The 16,352-nt window shown below is 43.7% G+C and overlaps 1 protein-coding gene across 1 annotated transcript in view; it reads left to right on the top strand.

The window, feature by feature from the left end:
- METTL25 (methyltransferase like 25) overlaps positions 1-15,947 on the top strand; it is a 580,957-nt gene extending 565,010 nt beyond the window's left edge. The window contains exon 12 of the mRNA XM_085652969.1: positions 15,626-15,947. Coding sequence (XP_085509095.1) covers positions 15,626-15,715 — 90 coding nt within the window. The 3' untranslated portion in view covers positions 15,716-15,947. The remainder of the gene's footprint in view (positions 1-15,625) is intronic.
- Positions 15,948-16,352: the final 405 nt, after the last annotated feature.

The raw sequence follows: 16,352 nt of genomic DNA, 5'->3' as shown, positions 1-16,352 counted from the left end.
GAACTTTTTGTTTAGCTGCTGCTCGTAAATGTTTGTTGAACCAAATGTGCTGAATGCTGTCTAGCATAGCCTTCTCTCCTAAATGTGCTGGACTGTGAACTGTAGCTATAATGGCTTGAACCATGGAATCAGGGAGAAACCATACAGATTTCTCCTTCGTCATCCATCCTTGATCTGTCTGGATCCCTCCTAGTTCAGTCCACTTCTTTATTTCTTCTGCTGTGGCATGTGTCTGTATGTCAATTACGTCAAGTGCGGGATCCTTAATTGTCATACACTGTGTTGGTGTCTGAACTATTGGCTTTGTCATGTCTAATGTGCGATTCTGAGCAGTCTGTTTAGCTGTTCTGTCAGCTAAATCATTGCCTTGAGAAATGGTATCAGTAACCTTCGTGTGTGCTTTACATTTCATAATCGATATAGCAGTGGGTAGATGTATTGCGTCTAACAAAGCATGAATGAGGGGTCCGTGCTGAATGTGGGCACCATGGGAGGTTAAATAACCTCTCTCTCGCCACAGCACGCCGAAGTCGTGTACAACTCCGAATGCATAACGTGAGTCAGTGTATACATTAACTTTCTTATTTGTGGCTTGAATACAGGCTTGTGTTAGAGCAATAAGTTCTGCTGCTTGGGCTGACAAAGTATCTATACAATTTGTCTCAATAACTTCAGTGTCTGTTGTGACTGCATACGCGGCCACTAAATCTCCTGTATTTGTTCTCATGCACGATCCGTCTACATACAACGTCAGGTCTGGATCTAACAATGGAACGTCTGTCAAGTCTTGTCTAGGTTTCGTCTTTATTTCAATGATTTCAACACAATCATGAGCTAGTGGGTCTGTTCCAATTACAGGTAATAGTGTAGCAGGATTCAATGTATTACACCGTCGGATCTCTATGTGTGGTTGAAACAATGTCAGTTCATAACCGGTAAGTCTTGCTATGGTCAAGTGTTGTGTTTGTGTTCGGTTCACAAGAACCTCTACTGCATGTGGTACTTGTACTGTCAATGGGTGTCCTAATACTATGGCATCGCTTTGTCTGATTGCTAAAGCTGTCGCTGCCACTGATTTCAGGCATGCAGGCAAGGCCTGAGCTACGGGATCTAATGTACTGGAAAAATAAGCACATGGCTTGCGTGATCCTGCTTGATCCTGAGTGAGTACTGACAAGGCAGTACCTTCGCGTTCTGTAACAAAGAGTGTAAAATGTTTGCTATAACATGGTGTTGCTAAAACAGGTGCTTGACATAAAGCTTCCTTTAGGCTTTCAAAAGCTTGTGTATGTTCCTGAGTCCAAGGGAGAACAGTCGATGTGGCTGCCTCCTGTGTGGTTAACTGAATGAGTGGTTTTGCTAGAAATGCGTACTGAGGGATCCACTGCCTACAATATGAAGTGAGGCCTATGAAAGCCCGCACCTCCTTTTGTGTCTGGGGTATTGACATGTTAGCAATTAACTGGATGCGATCTGGTGTAAGCTGCCTTCCCTCCTTGGACAGCGAGTGACCAAGATAAATAACTCGCTGGACACAGAATTGCAGCTTAGAAGGAGACACCTTGTGCCCCTTGTCGGCTAGGAAATGTAAAACTGTCAGAGAAGCTTTTTCACATTCTGGCTCGCTTCTCGCTGTGATCAGCAGATCATCGACATATTGAAGCAGTGCAGTATTGACTGGCATGTGGATACTGTCAAGTTCTCGTTTCAGTGCTTGGCTGTAGATGCTGGGGCTTTCTGTGAATCCTTGGGGAGCGCGTGAGAATTTAAAACTGCGCCCATTTAAACTGAATCCGAACAAGTATTGGCTTTCCGGATCTATTGGGACGCTGAAAAAGGCATTCTTGAGATCGATTACAGTAAAGAATGTTGCTTCGGAATCAATTGCTGTCAACAATGATGATATATCAGGGACCACAGGGAATTGTGGTACAATGCACTTGTTTAGTTCACGCAAATCAATAACCAATCGGTACACTGGTGGGGCAGTAGGATCAGTTCGTTTAAGAATCGGAATTATCGGTGAATTACATATATTGGAGTCTGTTTCTACAACTACTCCCTGGGCAATCAGCTCATCAATGATTTTCAGCAAAGCCACTACAGCATCATGCGGTAACTTGTATTGTCGCATTCGTGGTAGTACCACTCCTGCTTTCAGTGTGACTCGATAGCGTGTAATGTTCATGCAGCCAACATCCGTAGGGCCTTGTGCCCATAGATGTACTGGTAAAGTCTGTAGTCGGGGATCCATGTCTCTAGACACATAGTGACCTTTAAAATCACGTAAAAACAACCTTACTCCTTCCGGAGAACAACATATTATGGCTCCTAGTGCTTTCAGAGTTTTAATTCCTAACAGATTTTCTGGGCATGATTTAGTAAGCAATAAATCTGTAGTTCGTGTCAAAGGTCCTATCGTAAGTGGTAGAGGCTGTGATACTTCATTAACAATAGGTTTTCCTGAAAAACCAAGGGAAACATTTTGAGAGCCTGAGAGGGGTGCCCCTGGAACTTCACTACGTTTTATGGTTGTTCGACTTGCCCCTGTATCGAGTAAGAATTTTCTATCTTGACCTAATAATTCACTATGTACATAAGGTCCTTCTTGATCTACAGGAATCTCGATAAGCGGTAAGTCAACTTCCCTCTCTAGGCTGGTTCATGCGTAACGCTGATACTCAGGGTATTCATACTGTGCAGTCTGATACATTTGTCGTGTTGTGGTTTGTGTGGCAGTAGCAGGCAACGGTGGTGCAGCTGGCACAAACTGTATGGGTTGCTGTGAGGCTGGCATGGACTGTTGTTGAACTGGCATGGACTGTCCATGCTGCATAGCTCCTTGTTCATTCTGATCTTGTCTAACTAATCGTTGTCTCTCCTTTGCAATACCTGTAGCTATATTACGTTTCAGGACTGGACAATCGTGTACATAATGGCCCAGTTGTTTACAGTAATTGCAGGTTCCCTTTACAGGAACTGCAGAATCACCAGAATGTGTCACACCCTTTTTGTGACCATCTGCTGGTACTGTCTGAGAAACTAGCATTTTCATTTTTGTATCCTTCATGCGTCTATGCTCGTGTTCTTGTTCATCCCTAATTCTATTGTGATGATACTGTAACATTTGTAGCATTTGCGACGGAGTGTTACTTTGCCAGGTACTCTCGAATTTCAATATTCTATTCTTTACTGGAGGCAATGCATTTTCCACTAATTTTGTCACAAATAGATGTGGATATGAGTCACTACTTGCTTTTATACCACTATTTATACCAAAACATTTTTCAAATCGAGCATAATAATCGCTTGTGTCTTCATCTTGCTTTTGTTTGCAGGCTGTGATTGCACCCCAATCTTCCTTTTTTGTAGTTAATAAACGTGGCAGTACCTGTACTAGTAAACCTGGTAACAGTTTAACTTTATCCCCGAGCCCTGAACCTGCAGTTCGGCCCCTTTCTTCCTCTGCTAATGCTGTCCAGTCTATCTTTTGGTCACCCACTTCCCACTCTTTTTCTTTCAGTTTTTCATAAATGCCAGCAGGCAAAAGCACCTTTAATATCGTCATAATATCAGGAAAGGTGTACTCTCCCATCAGTAACATGTCTTTAATTTCTCGGTGGAAACCCGCTGGGTCTTTGTCATGACTAGGTACTACTTTTTTCATTTCTAATAATTCCATTTTTGATATGGGTGTGTAAACAAATACACGGTGAAACTCATTGTCTTCGCCTTTTATTGGGTGCACTTCTCGTAGGGGATTTTGTCTATCCATATAGTACGGCGCTCTTTCTCTGCGGGGCAGCGAGAGAGAATCCGGACTTACAAAAAGGACATACTGCTTACGTGACACTAATATCTCTTTAATTAGCTTGTTACTAGAACCTCTCCATCTGTTCGTGAGTAGTTCCGTTAATATATCAGGTAAAGGACCAGGGTCAGCATGTTGGCTCTTATATAATATGAGGAGTTGCTGAATCATATAGATTCCAGCTAAACGTTGTTCATCTGTACTGAGATTAAAAAACGTGTGTGCTACGGTCTCATCACCGTATTTTTCAGGACTGTCAATCCAGTGAACGGCTGATCTTGCTAATTCTTGCTCATCCATGGAATCGAGGAGGTGGTAACCCCTTCGTTCTCGTAGTATTTTATCTGCGGCTTGAAACGAATGTTCAGGAGACTTCAGATTTATTATAGGCGTCGGATACGTTCTGCTATTATTTGGGCATACTGAGTGTATGGGATCAGAAAAACATCTAGCATTATCACAGGATCCTCCTCTGCCTACATAGGCTATGGTCTCTGACTGTCTTGCGGAATTCCCTGATTCGGACACTTCATCTTGCTCAAACTCGTCTGTTCCCAATCTCTCTTCATGAATACGCTCTATTTCTTTACGGATTTTTCGGCACATGGCTATTATACAATTTTGCTTATCGTGTCTCCCTTCTGATATATTCTGACTCCATCTTGTAAGAATAAGCATTGCATTCGGGTCTACCCCCGGGCGGTCTTGATTTCTGATCACACAGTTTATGAGGAAACGTAACAGTTCCCCCTGTATTTCTACTTTCTGGAATTCCATAGCTCTGTTAATACATCCTGGATCTCGTCCTGTTTGAACAAAATGATATATGTTATCTAGATGCGTAGTCATTCCTGGTAACCTTGCTAAATACTCTGCGGCTCGCCTGATACGTAATGATGCCAGGACCATTTCATCCTCTTTACCAACCACCGGGTCATATCTACAATTTACAAGGAGTTCTTTAAGCGTACGTTCACTTACGAATTTAGGTGTACGAGAATGCGCTGACTCTTGAAAAACAAGTTTATTTATTCTGGGTGGTGTAAAGGTACTGCTAGCACCTCCCGTGGCCCCATCTGGGGCGTCGGGTGTGAATGGGTTCGTTGAACGTGACACAGCAACTATGGGCGTCGACACCCCTGTAGAATCGACTGCGGAGACAGATGCGGAAACAGATGTGCTTGCCGACGCTTGCGTCGGGACTTGCTGTTGCACGGGTACAGATACCTGATCCTGACGTTGAACCCCTCCACCAGACGGTCTATGTGGTGCGGCGTTAGCATACTCGGGAGCTGCGTCGTCTAGATATGAGGAAAGAAAAACATCTTCTGCGGTTCTGGGATGCCCTTTTGGATGTACCTTAATTGGAAATAATGGGGGTGGCAAGTCTTTTGGCATCTCTGGAGCAGCCTTAGGTAGTCCTTCGGCTAGAAGGGGATACATACCATTCATAAGAGCATTTCTTTGTCTATTTACTTGTTCTGATTTCACTCGGATACCTTCCTTAATTAATAGATTTTCTTGAACTTTATTTGAACTTTCTTTACTCCTCTCTTCTTGTCTACGTGCTTTTTCTGTTCGTCTATGAGATTCTTTACGCCATAACTTAACAGCGTCTTTCTGTGATTGTCTGACCTTTCTTTTCCATAACTCTTCCTCCACTTTCATGATGCATTCTGCATCCCAGGTTCCCGCTACGGGCCACCTTTGACTTTCCGGCAATCCCTTGGTATAATCTACCCATAGATCAAGAAACAATATGGCATCTAAGCCATGTTTATGGTACATAAAATGCCCTGGAGTGTCCCTAGGAGGAATAGGAACTGCTTCTTCAAGCACCCCTTTTCTGGTAGTAATCTGTCTTAACTTCGAGAAGAGCGGCATATTGACAACTGATCTGATACTTACTCTTGAACTTACTTAATACGAAAAAACCCCAATAATGAACAGTGTACAATGAACAATCATTCATACCACAATATGCAAGACATTTCTGAAAACATTAAACATTAAACATTTAACAATGACCGACAATGATGACAGTCTGCCTAACTAATCACCACGCTGAATTCTTGACAATAAACTGCATACTTCGGAATACTTGATATACTGCTAAACAGTACATATACACTGCTAAACAGTGCAGACCGGATTTGTGTACCCAAATCCGTCTTGACCGGCACAACCTATGTGCGCGTCTACACGCCTCCCCGGCGATGGTACTCACCGAGTAGCTCCTTGAAACGGAAGGCCTCAGAGAATGGACAGGACTCGATGACTGCGGACAGCGGACCCTCTGGACATCGGGATTTCGAAATATCTGGTGGGCCTCTGTATACCTCGGATCTTGCTCTCTCAGCTAGGCTCTGGTCGGGATACTTCGCACTTCTCACCGCCTCGTCTGGGTTGATCGCAGCCTCAGTCGCCCCCGCTTGACCGGAGGGAGCTTACAGGAAATCCTGCTGGTACGCGTTTATGGTCCGTCCAGCTGTGGCAGGAGACCGGGCCTGCAACGCACCGCCGGCGCGTGAGATGAGAAAGTGTCCCTGTTCGGGCGCCATTATGTGGTAAATAAAATCTTCTTTACCGGACTGAATTTCATACGGAATCTTAAAATAGCTCAAAAATAACAAGAGGCAGAATCCGTGGTATAAGAGGTTTTCTAAATGGGCTTTATTCCACTCAAAATGGCCGACTCGAGTCGCGGCCTTCAGGTTCCGTCACCACGAGGGTTCAGGAAGTGAAGTACAATACTTTATTGACAGACATGCATTTTTATAATAAGTACATTACAATGAAACGAATGTAGAAGGCGTAACATTTGATAAGAAAAGTGACATAACAGGTACGTAATCGAAACTAGGCGTAATAAGGAATAAAAGAAACATGATTGGTTAGGATTATCAGACATAGGTGGATCTATAAGATAATACTTGGCATAGATGCGCGCGCAGCAGCATGACGTGTGAGTGACGTGCAACTAGGGGGTGAAGGGACTTGACATTTAGCTCTACATGTGGAGACGAGAAGTCTGGGGGTCAAGTCAACCTAATCCCAAATCATATCTAACATCCTATGTTTAAAGAACTATGTTATCCACAAGGAAGGACTCTCGGACAGAATCTAGTCTATACTGACTGTGTGCGTGCACAAACGCCTAAGTGTCTATATGAGATGCGAGAGGCAGAAAACTTTCCATGGCAGCAGGACTATGAATCACTTGCAGGAGGACGGAAAGGCTGAGTCCTTTGCTTGTGAGCTAAAGGAAATGTTTACCTAAATCACTAGACAGGAATGCATCGGCTGAAGAGCAAAATAGATAATTCGAAGGTGAAATACAGCTTCTTGGCAGGCAGGCGAAAACTGGCCGAGGCAGGCACCGTTAGCTGCACAGGGAGTAGGACAAAGTTCATGGATACAGATGCGAGCTCAAGCTGAAGCTGTCAGAGACAGAGAGCAGGGAAACGCTTTGAGGACAGAATCGGGCCTACTTGCCTGAACTGTAAAAATGTAGTAACTTAGCCATATAAAGTCGGTGGCCTTTCATACTTAGGAATCGAATATCCAGCCCATCGATGGCGGATCTGACAGAGAACATGTCGACGGTAGACACACATATATTTGCGTTCTTAGAAACTGGAACTGGAGGGAACATACATGTATTTGTAACATGCATATAGAACCGTTGGGGTCCAAGATAGGGGACATAACTGATCAGGAAAATCCACATTTCCACAGGAGGATCTAAGCTTTGCACCCCCGGTCATGCACTCGGTCAGCTACACTGGGCAGTAGAAGCGACCACGCTGAAATGTAGGCCGAGTTTGGCACCGCTCCGGTGGGCCGACTCCACCCAGTCACCACCGGCCGCTGTTGTCGCACTGCCACCCGGCCACGGCGTCCACTCGATGTCCCGGCTCCAGGGCCGCACAGGCCGTAAAGTTCCGATGCAGTTTTCTCCGGCGAGAGCACGGCTAGAAACCTCGGAGTCACACAGTCGGGAGCCCCTCTCCTTCAGAAACACGACCACGTAGCACAGGTTGAGGATCTCAGGCAGGATATCCGTGCGGGATGCGGAGGTTCACGGAGCCGGGAGTCTACGCTGCCGTCCCGGTCGCCATCTTGGCTCCTCCCCTCTGTTCACCCCATTGTTGATGCTGAATGGAATTGGAGGCAGCTGACTCTGACTGTGTCCTGGGCTCTGCTAGGCAGGCCTAGGACCAGTGCTATGTTAAACACATACATTGAGGTCCACGTATAATAGGCATGACCTCCCCTATAAGTACCTAAAGATAATAGGGCCAGGGTATAAAAACTACAGATACGTCCCTAGTAATAATAGGGCATGGTATTTTAGAGGCCAGCAGCCTTTGCTGCTCTTGTATATGTGTACTGCTGAGAGCCTGTGGTCATTTTAAAAGCACCTCTGTTTTGCAGCACTGCTTTTAAAAATAAAATTCACTGCAGACTCGACTTTGATGGTATGGGCACTTTAAAAGTGATAATATAGCTTATTATTACTTTGTGAGTTCCCCCAATGTCTCCCCTAGGTGTTCCAGGGGTGGGGTGTCATGTAACTATAAGCAAGTTGCCTATAAAAGACGTTTTATAAACCCTAGTGAGTGGAAGCTGCCCCTTTTATTTTTTTTTCCCAGTGTAGGAAATTCGCTGCAAATTTGACATTTGGTGTTGTGGGTACTGTGAAAATATAACTAAAATCTTTTTTGCATATTAGGAGCCTCCCCTAGGGGTGGAAGCTCTGTAATTATTAGCAGTGGGGGCTTTAGGAAAGAGGTTTTATAAACCCTGATGTGGAAGGAATTGCACATCTCAATTTTTCCCCTTGAATATAGTTGGTCTCATAGGCTAACATGGCAATATGTTATGGACGCCTAACTATTGCTAGGAAAGTGTGAAAAATATCATTTAAAGACTGAACAGAATGCTATTGATAAATCCAGCATCTTGGCAATGTTAAATGTATCATAACATGTACAGAAAAAAAGTTATAAGACTTTCTTTTCTGTAAGCCAAACTCCAGCCTCTAGCACTGTTCCCTGATTGATGAGCCCTGAGGTGATTAGCCAGGCTACCTTGATTAGCTGCTTGTGGGGGCACAGGAATGCCAGAGCAGGGGTTTGGGCCTCAAAGCATCAGCTTCAAAGGAAGAACAGGTCAAAGCAAGCCTGTCAGCCAGTGCCACCACTCTCCCTGCCAGTAGGGAGGCTTAAGGAAGGAATTCACAGATGTGAGTGGGGGTAGTTTATGGAAATATGCCATCCTCTGAGTTTGGTTTGGTTAGATCTTGCTGCTTTCCTGATGTTTCAGCCATGATGGATTTCGAGAGAATAGTGCGTTCAGGGACAATACTATGCCACACTTTGGAGGAAATTGCCATGCTTTGTGGTGTTGCCCTGCACCTCATTGGAGAGTGGTGCTCCCCTGCTTGTCACCAGAGAACACTGGATAAATATGTGAGAGGTGCAGAGCCTCTCAGTTCTGCTGTCTGAAACTACAAGAAGAAGGAGGATTGTCCTGCTGGAATCCTGATCTACACCCAAGGGCCTGCCTGTTGAAGACTGAAACTGCTGCACTATCTGGGACTACAGCTCTGAGGGCTTTGCTTTGCTTCAAAAAGGAGTAAGGAGTGGCCTCCATGCAGCTACAGGTTATCAGAGCTTAACTGACCCCCTCCGGGAGTCGGACCAGTGGAGTTTTAAGGGGTTTACCTAGTGCATTGTGGGAAGTGAAGTCCAGGCCTGACAAGGACCATCTAGGAGATTCCAGACCCTTGGATTTGTGTTTTGGGCACTTGGAACCCACCAGAAGATGTTCTGGAAGGCCCTCTAGAAGTTCGGGAAAGTGTTAGAAACTTTTTGGAACAAGACTCCAGGAAGTGACTAACCCGACCGCCACCTTCAACTACGACCCGAACCGGCTTCCAGGTTCGTCCCGCGGAAGAGCTCTGGAGGTCCGACCTCCAGAGTTTGACCGGGAGCTCCCTGAATGTCAAACCGCTGAACCGTCACCGAATCCGGACTGGTGAAGAGCAGCGAGGGCCCTCGGCAGAAAAAGCTCCAGAAACGTTTCTAAGTCCGAAGGTAACATTTTGACCGAGGCCTACCACATGGGGTATCCGAGCTGGGCTCCATCACAGTCAGCCTCAAACTTTGACCCGGTAAAGCGCGACCCGATGTCCAGAAGTGGCATATTGGTTTCTAAACACCTGAAAGTGTTTATTCTTTACAAATTCATATCTCCGGTTCCCTACATTGCATTTTCATGGTTTTGATGTCATTTCAAAGATACAAATATTTTCTATTGTTATAAATTAGTGTGGGATTTTGATTGTGTGTTGTGTCTTACTTATTCACTATATAGGTGTTTTTAAATGCTTTACATGCCTGTCTCCTAAGTTAAGCCTTATTGCTCAGTATCAGCTACCAAGGGTTTAGTAAGGAACTAATTTATAGCGACACTAAATGTGACCCAGTACTGTGTTGGTGGCCTACCTACCATTCCCTATAACTAACATCCAACACATTCCCACCATCAAAATACTAGCACTGCAACCTTCTTATGGAGCAGATTTAAAAGTGCTGCCTGAGTGGGAATGAACACAAAAATACCCACTAATTCCTATGTTAATACATTTTGCATACCGCCATGCCTAGCACTCTCTTTTTCATTCCCCTAAACCTAAACACCTTTGCCTCAAATACAAATATTCTGTAGTTCAAAACTTCATAAGAAGCATGAATCCTTTCAGATCCAGACTGAACCTTGAGAATTATGACTGCATAGATTTATATATTTTAACTGAACCTCCATACGCAAATAAATTAGGAATCGAGCTACAAGAAAATTAGGTCTGTCAAAAGGAATCAGTTTTTAGTTTAGCTGAAGAGAGCTTTAGCTCTTATGCTATCGTAACTCATGTTCAACAAAAAAATTTATGCAAATGCATACGCAAATTAAACCAATGGCTTTTGCTGGGTTCTTATTGACGTTTGTTAAGCTATAGTTGAAGAGAGCTTTAGCTGTCATGGCTTAATGCAAGTACAAGAAGTATTCTAAGGGCATTGTTTTTTTAATTTAAATTTGAAATTGGAGTCTAAAAATTAAGTTGATGTCATCAGATTTATTTTTGGGAGCAGTGCAAGTGCATCAATATAATATGCACAATGTGTTGCCTCAGTGGAATTTAGAAAAGCTCCAACTTTCCCATTAAAATGTTGATTTTTACAGTATTTTTTAATGCAAATTACATAAAATATCCTTTATATATTTATGCTTGCTTCTGCATTTTTGTGTATTATTTTGCAATTCGAATCATCAAAAATACTTTGTCCAGGGTTCCTGTATTGCAGTAATGGCTCAATAGGGGGCTGTGGATTCCCAAAATAATTCAGTGGGGGTTCCCGGGATCAAGAAAATATTAACTAGGAGTCCACTGAAGTAAAAAGGTAAAGAACTACTGCTCTAGGCTGCTCTTCCAGCAGCTCTGATCCTGACAACTGTCCGCGCACCTCCACGGGCGCTGCCAGTTAAGGCGAAGCTGCAACTGCTAGAATGCTATCTATCTCCCATTCATCTAGGCCCTTCTTTGATGCTGCTTTTGAAGTCAATAGTACCTTAGCTCTCAGACTCCAATGCCGTCCAAAGAATCAAGAGGGTAGAGTAATATCTGTGTGGTGAAGGAGACAGTCAAGGAAAGCTTTAACTAAGGACCATAATATGAGCACCTCCCCAAGACTAAAAGGTTTGCCCACTCTGGGGAGAGTTTCAGTTCCAAGTCAGAATGCCTTGCATATGGACCAAGGTTCCATGGAAGATGATGACTCAGAAGATAATCATCTCCTGCTGCCTTATAATACAATACTGATGCCAGCATTTACTTGGACTTATTAAATGCCAGTGACCTACATACTTCACCAGAAGGAGACATTTCCTACACCTCTGTTCCTACTTGAGAGGAGATCTCATCGTTTACAACAATAATACACAGAGGCCATGAAATTGACTTTGCCTTCTTCGAAAGTGAAGTCTAGCATTCTGGCGAACAAATTGCACTTTCTCTGCCTTGGTTGTTGTTTAATAAAGTTATTATACACCTGATAATGGCTGCATTAGAGAAACTTTAGCATTCCACAGGCAGATCGGCAGTCATCATAGGTCTTCTGTGGGCGACTCACCCTCTACTTCTCTCACCCGTCACAGGAGAGTCTGATGTCTGAGAATTTGTCTTCAAAACAGAACCCAAATGGAATCCCTCAGGCTCCTCCATAGAGGGAATCTAAAACGTTTGATGTCATTGGTCACAAAGTTTATGCATTCAACAGCTTGGCTCTCTGTACGGCCTATGCCCTCTGCATGTTATGCCAGTGCCTTAAGAAAACGTGTGATACCCACAATTACGGCCTAATACACCTATGAAATACCCATTTATGACTGATCAGGATGGCCTATATTCATCAAAACAGATTGTGAAGAGTGGCTTTCACTCCACAGACATGCTTCCTTGGTCTGTGGGTACAGCTGTCATGCTGGATCAACATGCTTGGATGCGTTACACTGGATTTTTGGGAGACGTTCAGGGAACCCTCATGAACATGTCATTTGACAAAGAGCAACTAATCAGAAGTGAGGCAGAATTCTCCATCTGAGGAATGGCAGGGCTATGGATTATGCCTTAGGACTGACTTTCTCTGCACTGCAATTTCATCAATTTTATCTAAAGTTTTATGGGTATTCTAGGACTGTGTAGCCCCAAAAATGGCAGCCGTCTCAGTCCATCCAAATGCAAAAGCAAATTTATCTCTTCTTTCAGGCAGGGGTAGGTCTAGGTTACATCAGCAGCAGATCCAGTTTCCACCATCCTTTGTCGCGTCTGCTGTCTCCAAACCACTCTGACGTACTCCACAGCATCATCTTCCAGTGAAGGGGTAGTAGCCTCCTGTTTTGTCCCTAAGTAGAAGGTGGTCACAACATAGCACTGAGAGATAAAGCTGATATGCCAGCACTATGCCCTTCTCCTACTAGTTTCCCCACCAGACCCCCGCCCACCTTCCTATTGGGCTTGTTCTCTGACTCATGCCTTGTTCATGAAGGGAGACATCTTTGCTGTGTTAGAAAAAGGGGCAACATAAGTGGTTCCTCTGGAAGAGAAGGGTGCAGGATTTTACTCCTTGTATAGATAAATAAATAAACTAGTCTGGGGTGCTTATCTGGGCGACAAGACTGCACGGTTCCTTCATAAATGTGCTTGAGCTAATGGTGGTCGATATTGCCCTGAGGATTTATTTTGCCTTCCATCTCAGAAGGCAATGTGCAAGCCAGAAAATGTGTGCAATAAGTATAACCGGATAATCCCGGCTTCCCTGATTGACAAAATCATTGTCTGATGCTAGGCAGATACTTTATTTCACCAAGGCTCTTTTTTACTCGTTGTTTGAGAGCTCAGAGCACCCTCAAATACGTTGAGTTCAGGAATGGATCTGCGCTGTAAGAAATCCTCCGTGTTTGAGTTGCCTGCCTTTAATGCTGCTTTTATATGAGAAGAATGTAGGCCACGTATAGGATGTACATAATGACTTCTGACATGCCTCTTAGTTCACTAATGGAAGCTTCAGTGGCACCTCCTCCGCAGTGGAGGAGGAGCGTCGCCTCACTGTCTCAGAGCCAGCAGCTGAAAAATAAAACAATATCTTACTATTGTTTTATTTTTTTAGCTGTTGACTCTAAGCCAGCGTGTGCAGGGAGGGGCGGAGCCAGGGCATGGGAGGGGAAGGAAGACTGGTTTGTGCACTTCTAAATGCGCATGTATGTCTGGCCGGCTGTCTTAGGCGCTGCAGCAGAGGAGCGCAAGGCTGCCGGCAGCACCAGGTAACTCTTTAATTTTATTTTTATCATGAACTCCCCCGCCGCGTGCTCCCCTGTGTGCTTTCCTCTGGACCCCTTTCCTATTTTTTCTGGTTTCACATTGTTCAATTCATCCACTAGATGTATATACTTTGCTTACCCTACACACTCCTTGCTGCCAATCCTCCTCGAACCACCCTTGCCCGCATCACTGTGGACCACGATCACATCACAGATCAAACTTTATGGCCCCTGGGAAAATGTTTGCGAGTACCCATGAGTTAGACAATCCCTCAGGCAGTACCGTCCGATGCTGGTGTTGTGCAGTATTAGCACTGTGTTCAAGTCAGACTGGGCCCCCTCCGACCTCTAAGTCCTGGTGCATTGTGCCTGCTGCACCAATGGTAGCTACGACCCTGCCTGGCAACCCTGGAGAGTCCTTTCTGTAGGAAAAGGTTTCTGGACAAGCCTGAAGCCCAGAATTAATATTCTAAAAATGAGGATTCTGCAGGAAGATTATGTATCCACCAGAATCAAAATGTTTTGAAAATGTGTCCTGTCGGACTGCAACTTCTTTTATGTTCAGTAAATATTTATTGGTATTTAAATAGCCAAAGCACAGCACAAAGATGCATAGGCATTGCATCATACAGGATGTATAGCATAGTACAAAATAATTGATTGTATTAGAGTACATAAAATAAAATATGCGTATTAGTACATCATCTTACTAAAATTAGCATAACACGGAAAACATGCAAAATAGGCATAAGTAGTGGCCCCAAAAAGCAGTAATGACTAAGGTTATGATTATGATTCCCTATAATAGAGCTATTTGAAGTAAAACAAGAGAAAATCTGAGTTCATGTCTAAGGGTGGCAAGAAGTGTAGCAAGGTGTAGCACCCTACCTTGTCATGAAAACAATAAATGTAATGAAAAGGGGAAGGAGGGGAGGGGGGAAGCGCGCAGCTAAATCACATACTTAGAGTATAGATAAAGGCAAGTGTATAATCTATAATGTTTTCATTATCCTTTTAATGAAGCAGATTTGCCCAAGGTGAGCCAGACAGTAGGGGCTATCTGGGAGAAGGACCTTCTCTTTGAATGTGAATTATGAGCAGTTCTTAGAAATGAGACCCACGCCCACCAAGTATGATGCGAAATGTGAATGAATGATTTCCATTCCGATAAAATAACCATCACTGCCAGTGAGAGGAGTGTAACTTCTGAACAGTACTGTGAATTTGACGTAAGTCTTATAGACTACAGTCTTTTGATTTTTAGCCAATGGACTGCACGACTTCTTGTGTTAAAGTTAATGACCTAAAATCACGAAGATGTATTAGTAACTAACATGCACGGCGGTCCAGAACAGTTGACAACGCACAGACGCTGCACGATTTGTTAACACCTCATGAAACGCTCTTCTGGGCTGGATTGTGTTTCCGAACCATCATGTGCCCATCCATACCTTCAAGAGGATCCAAGTAATCACTCCCATTGCAACAGGGCCGACACTTGTATTAATGTTCTTAGCCCTGAGATCGATTACTGAACAACCCGATTCACGGGTCCACGGAATGAGATCAGATTTCCATTTGCCCAAAGTTTTGTTGCACGTTTAATCATTTTAATCTCAGTTAATTTTCTCTCAGTTGCAGTTGTCATTCGGTTTGTTCACAGCATTCCATTATATTACAGGTCAGAGTGCAATCTGCATGTGGTGTGAGTTATATGAAAAAGACAGCCCAACAACAGGCATTTTCCTACATTGACAAAATCCCTTCGGAATTTTTATCTTTGGCCCTGAAATACACATTTCCTTAAAACGTTTAAGATTCAGTCACAGTTAACAGTTTGACTTAGCGTTTGGGTCGAAATGAATCACGTTATTTTTACAAATCAGTTTGTCCTGCTTGTGTTCATTTGCTTTTCTTGTATATTATTTCCAGGGGAACGTTGCCTGGTCAGGGTTGGTGAAGCTGTTCGACCCAGTGACATCTCCTAGATGCTATGCTGTTATTGCTGTGAAGAAACTCTAGCGCATTTCGAGGACAAATACATGAATAAGCGACACATCTGGAAATTGCTGTTTTTTTCATATTTGAATTTTTTTCATATTTGAATTGCCTTTTAAATTGTTTTTCATTTTAATCGATGAAGTTACATGCCTTGCAGGTTACACGTCTGTACTGTTTTAAAATGGCAAACGAAAATCAAAGAATGGGTTGGCTAACTGAAAAACCTGGGAAAATAAATGTAGGGCAAACTATTTACAGTGTTTTTGTGTGCTCTTTATTGTGAACGCAATATAAAAATTTTTTACTTCCCATGCAGCTCTTTGGTATTCAAGGACTCAAATGTAGTGCCAGGGTTGCCTGCACCAAAAGATATACAATGTACTAATTGCACAGCAATATGTGCAGGATTTAATTTGCCTTGAGTATGCGAAGGAGTTACCGAAATAACCCACACAGCGGGTCTGAACTCATTGAATGTTCCTTTATGCAGCCATACTGCTGCTTCTCCAGCAGCCAAACACAACACGTCTCACTTTACAACTAAACAAAACACACAAAATGATGGACGGAATGTTGCACATTGGCAAAACATTCACCCCCAGTGACAGATCTGGGTTTAATCCATCGTTATTTTGCTCACCATGCCACCCCAGTTCAG

This window comes from Triturus cristatus, chromosome 4_1 (assembly GCF_964204655.1).
Source record: "Triturus cristatus chromosome 4_1, aTriCri1.1, whole genome shotgun sequence".
In the NCBI taxonomy this organism is placed as follows: Eukaryota; Metazoa; Chordata; class Amphibia; order Caudata; family Salamandridae; genus Triturus; species Triturus cristatus.
The sequence above is the reverse complement of the archived record's forward strand: the minus strand, read 5'-3'. Positions and strand labels throughout refer to the sequence as shown.